The sequence below is a fragment of the Lipotes vexillifer genome, unplaced genomic scaffold, assembly GCF_000442215.2.
Source record: "Lipotes vexillifer unplaced genomic scaffold, Lipotes_vexillifer_v1.1 scaffold382, whole genome shotgun sequence".
Taxonomy (NCBI): domain Eukaryota; kingdom Metazoa; phylum Chordata; class Mammalia; order Artiodactyla; family Lipotidae; genus Lipotes; species Lipotes vexillifer.
Genome location: NW_006780611.1, coordinates 7,770,061 through 7,775,217, shown reverse-complemented (window position 1 = coordinate 7,775,217; position 5,157 = coordinate 7,770,061). Strand labels below are relative to the sequence as shown.

At 58.0% G+C, this 5,157-nt stretch overlaps 1 protein-coding gene across 1 annotated transcript in view; it reads left to right on the top strand.

The window, feature by feature from the left end:
- The window catches only part of TEF (TEF transcription factor, PAR bZIP family member), a 19,671-nt gene continuing 14,514 nt past the window's right edge, over positions 1-5,157 (top strand). Inside the window, exon 1 of the mRNA XM_007453975.1 lies at positions 1-103. Coding sequence (XP_007454037.1) covers positions 1-103 — 103 coding nt within the window. The remainder of the gene's footprint in view (positions 104-5,157) is intronic.

Genomic DNA, 5,157 nt, shown 5'->3' with positions numbered 1-5,157 from the left:
ATGTCGAGCTGCGACAGGATTGGAGTGGCCCCTGCCATGGACATGCCTGAGGTCCTCAAGTCCCTGCTGGAGCACTCTCTGCCTTGGCCAGAGAAGAGGACAGGTAGGAGAGGACGTGGTCTGTGATGGCTGGCTGCCCAGGTGCCCAAGGGGTGGAGGCCGCCGTAGGCACATTGGCCCGACAGGCATCTCCAGGCAAGGGAGGGTTCCCAGCAGCGGTCTGCCCTTGGCCTCTTCCTGGGCAAGGAAGGGCTGGGGTGCCGAGAGGGACACGGTAGGGAGTGGCACCGTCACTCAGGGACTGCCCCCAGGGCCTGCTAGCTTTGGGAAGCCGTGGCCAGCGTGTGGCCACTGACAGGTGCCGTGCTCACGCGGGACAAGGACAGGACCAGAGGGCCCTGCTGAGAGTACACACTGGATGCTGACTGCTTATTAAGTTCCCTCTCTCTGCATGTTGGGGCGGCAGGGGGCTGGCAGGGACTGTAGATTCAGGCAGCCCCCCGTGTCTGGAGAGGAGGCTTTCCTTTGGGCGTCTGCTTCGGCTTCCGCTTGCTGGAGGGCTGAACCCGTGGATGGGATGGAAGCTGTTATGTAACAGGACCACAGGCTGGAAGCCCCGGTTCCTAGGATACCACAGGCAAACACGGGGCGAGGGAGCCGGCGGAGGAGGGTGTGGACCGAGGGGCAGAGTGGGCAGCCAGCACCAGGTGTCTCCCGAGTCCTGCCTGAGAGGCCCAAGGCCATGCGAACTTTGGGCGCCAGCCTGCTCAGGGGGCCCCCTCTTTTGCCAAATATTTCTCCAAATCGCTTCTGTTCTAAGATGTCAGGTCCTCATTGCTCAAGCTGCACAGGCGCCTTTAAAGGAGCCCAGCTGCCCTCGGCTGCCAGAGTCTGACTTCGGAATCCCAGGTGTCCCCTCAAGGGACCTTTCTCAGGCCTCTCCCTCACCTGCTGTGCTGGCACCTGATACATCTCAGCACCAGGCAGCCCTGGCTGTCCCCACAGGACTTCCTTCCACGGAACCCTTAGGCCACTCCCAAACTGGAGGCCGAGGACACACACCACAGCCCCTGCCCTGACACAGCTCGGGGAGCCAGGCTCAGGGAAGGAGGGCGGCAGGCTCCGTTCATGGAGACGCAGCCGGAGGTTAGAAGGCGGCTCCCAGAGCTCGGGGCAGGGCTCCCCGTGGGCTCTGTCATCTAGCTCCAGGACTCCCTCAGGCCTCACCTGTGGGCAGCCTGTGCCCTCCTGGCACTCAGGAGCCCGGCTGCTCACCAGGAGAAGCCCATCGCCTCAAAACTCTCAAATCAGCCTGGCCGATGAACCACAGCTGACTTTCCTGCCATCTCTGAACACCCTATGTGGGTAGGTGAGGCTGGAAGTCCTTCCAAAAGCTGGAGGAATAGGGCTTCCTTCTTGGTCCGGGCACCCAGGGACGGTAGGGTGGCCCAGGCGGCCCAGTACGGGCACGGGGAGCAGCTGGGCTGCCGGCGGGTCTGCAGGGTCAGCTCCCGGCTGGGCAGGGAAGGGGTCTTGGGGGCAACTCAGGGCGCTGCTCCTCGGACCTGAATAACAAGGTCTATGAAGAGCAGCAGCAGCTGCTCGTCCCCGGCTCCCAGCTGGTCCCCAGAGCCCCGCGACAGCTGCAAAGTCCCCATTGCGCACCGTGGACGGCAAAGTCAGGGCCCAGCACGGAGGGGACTCGCCCAGGGTCTCAGGGAGAGCTCTGCCGAGAACTGGCGACCTCACAGAGGACAGCTGGTTTGGTATACAGCTGGGTTGGTCCACGAGGGGTGGACCAGAGTCTCAGGCCACCTCCTATCACTTCTCTACGTGGTGTCTCACTGAGAGTCAGAAGCATGAGACCCGGACAGACTGACAGATGCCAATGGGTGGATGAAATAAGTGGACGAGGGTCAAAGAGTCAAGGGGGTCAGTGTAACCCACAAAGACCTCGCTCTTATTACTGCCCCTAACCTGCCATCGCCACTTTCCAAAGCTCCCAGACTCTCCCAATCTTTCATAAAAATAAATGTCCACCTGAAGGCAATATACCTTGGTGAAGAGACTACACACAGCGTCACAGCTAGGATTTCCAGTGGGCATGTAGCAAGCACAGTTGACCCTTGAACAACATGGGGGTCAGGGGCCCAACCCCCCTCACCGTTGAAAATCTGCGTATAACTTTATAGTCACCCTGTGGATATACATGTTTCCACATCCTTGGATTCAACCAACCACAGATCAGATAGTACTGAACGTAGTTAGTGAAGAAATCCACGTGTAAGTGGACCCGAGCAGTTCAAACCCGTGTGGTTCAAGGGCTTCTCCCCCGCGTGCATCCCTCACTCTGGCTTCGGACCCCCGGGAGGAGGGCAACAGAGGCGCTGGGTGGCCCTTCAGGATTGCTCGCCCGGGGCTGTGGTGTGAGTGGCACAGGTTTCTCCGGGGTGGGGGACGGAGACCTCTTTACAAAGTCCCCACTCTCCCCAGCCCGGTGACTGTGCTTCAGCTCACACGGGGGTCACATGCAGAGCACACCTTGGGTCCAGCGGGAGGGGACGTCAGAGGGGAGCCGTGCGGAGGGTGAGAATGTGCCCTCACGAGACTCTGTTCTCCCTGCAGCCTCTCCATTTTCTAATTCAAGGACGCTGCCTGAGCCCCGACCTCGGGGCCTCTCCCTTTTGCTGCCCTGGGGCTCCCACCCCAGCCTGTGTAGACTCCCCCCTTTCCTGGTTAAGCAGACTTCCTCCAACAGTGCTGACCAGGCTCGAGACTCCTCGGCTTCAGGCTATAGCCACCACCCAGTGGCCCCTCACTCTGGGCCACCCGTTCAACCAACTTTCTTGTAGGCAGAGAAATCTACGTCCAGCCAGAGAGTGGGTCTGCGCCCCAAGCTCTGACTCGGTTTCCCCTCTGCCTCTGGGCCCTGACCCCTAAGGACTGTTCTTCCCGATTTGCACCTGCCTTTTCTCCCAAGGATCCTCTTCCAAGAGGCCATTCTGTTCCAGGCTGCTTGCTCTCACACTTCCTTCTCCAGATTCAGGAAACACCCTGCTTCTCTAAACCACACTGTTAGCTCTTTACACCCTATGCTTCCCTCATTCCTTGGCTGTGTTCAGAGGCCGCCCCTCATCTTTCTGCCAACTTTGGTCACTTGGGCCTCCTTTTCAGGGAACCATGTAGCGTGAAAGCATACCAGAGGTTGAATAAGGCCATCACTTTCAGCTGAGCAGGCAGGTTCCTCGTGTCAGGAGCTCCTAACCAGAATCGCTGTGGGCCACCCAGCACAGTATCCTTGACATGCCTCTCTCCATCCCCAATCTGTGAGAAGAATACTTGCTTCACAGGCTTGTGGCCAGGATCAAGTGAGCTATCCCATGTGAAAGCGTTTGCAAACTGTGAAGTGCCACACTGTTTTCTCTGTGAAAGGCAAACGGCAGCTGGGCCTGGCATTATGCTCCTTCCACGGACATCACATTTGCAATCCGACCTTCACTCCCTCATTTCCACCCTCCTTTCCATGGATATTCTCCTTGAAAGAAGGGGACGTTGCAAGTTTGTGGGAGCATACTCAGGGCTGTCTCCTTGGAAACATGTGTGCTGAGGCTCCTGGGGGGGCATGGTTCCAACAGCCCCGCACCAAACAGGACAGCCCAGCTGAGCTGGCCAGAGAAAGGGCTGAATGATAACAGACCAGATCTCAGTGGGACTCGCTGGGGCAGAGGCAGGGGTCTGGGTAGCCTCCTCTTGGGGAATTGAGGTGAACAGGTGAGAGAGTGGGCTCAGTGCAGCCTGGGCTGTCCTGGGCTTGGCATCAGTAAGGTCCAGACTGGTCGCCTCTACTCCCAGTCTTGGGGAACCAGAGCAAACCCGAGAAATCATGACGTTTGCTTCCAGGAAAGAAGTGCGGGAAGGGACCTTCTTTGTACTGGTTGTGTTAGTTCTAACCCTCACTACCACCTCCTAAATGGCAAGGAAACACGCTCAGAGGAACTGGCTACCCTCGGGGCCAGCATGCAGGCCTGCCTCTTCCTCACCCCAGCGTCAGGGACTCAGCCTCCTTCTCTACCTGTCCCCCAGCCCGTCCCATCCCCGTCACCAATCAGGGAAACGTGAGAAACTCATTCTCACCGAGTGCCAGAGACTGCCAGCAGTGTCCAGCAGTCCAGATGGCTTTTACATCTTAATAGGCCTGTCCCAAAGCTAGGTTGCTAAAGGAATGAATCCTGGTTCTAAAGGCCCCTGTTTCCCAGGTGTGTCCTGGGAACCGTGCTCAGTGCTTTTACATCTCCATCTGTGAAATGGCTTTGCAAGGGAGTTGTGATGATCCATTGTACAGATGAGGAGGCTAATGCTCAGCGATCGGAAGGCCACACAGTTGTCGAGGGGCTCCAACCCAGCTTGGCCGGCTTCCAGGCTCCTCCCTACCCACGGGATTCCCTGGGGTCTCTGGAACCAGGTCTCAGGGCAGTACCCCTCCAGTCATCCAAACATTCGTCACGTTGAGTCCTTGCTACACTTGTGGCACAGAGGCGAGCGAGACAAACACTGCCCCTGTTCGCCTGCTGTTTGCATTCCAGCGGGGAGACAGGGAGTCAGCAATCAGGGAGGTCAGGGCCAGCCTCTCTGAGGGCGTGACATTTGAGCCAAGGCCTGGAGGGTGACGAAGAGCCAGGTACATCAAGAACTTTCAGGCTGAGGGAACAGCACCTGCAAAGGCCCTGTCCGGGGGCAAGAAAGACACATGTGTCTGAGGAATGAAAGGCCACTGTGGCTGCAGGAGGTGTTTTATTAAGTGGGAAGGAAGGAAGAGGTGAGGTTGGAGAGACCCGCAAGGGGGAGAGCCTGTAGGGCCTTGAAGGTCATAAAGAAGAGTGAGGCCATCACCTCCCTGCCTGCAAGGTCCGCCCCACACACTCACACACACACGCGCACACACACACACTATTCTTGGGGAAGGTGGTAGCTTAGGAGGAACAGGGTGTTTCGAGGACAACCCAACATGAAACTGTGGTAAGTGATAACCTCAGGTGAGCACCTGCTATGCTCCAAGTGCCAGTCTCAGCAGCGCGCCTGAATTGACTCCTTTACTTCTCAGGCTCAGAGGTTAAGTAACTTGCCCAAGGTCACACAGGACGTAGTCAAAGCAGGAAT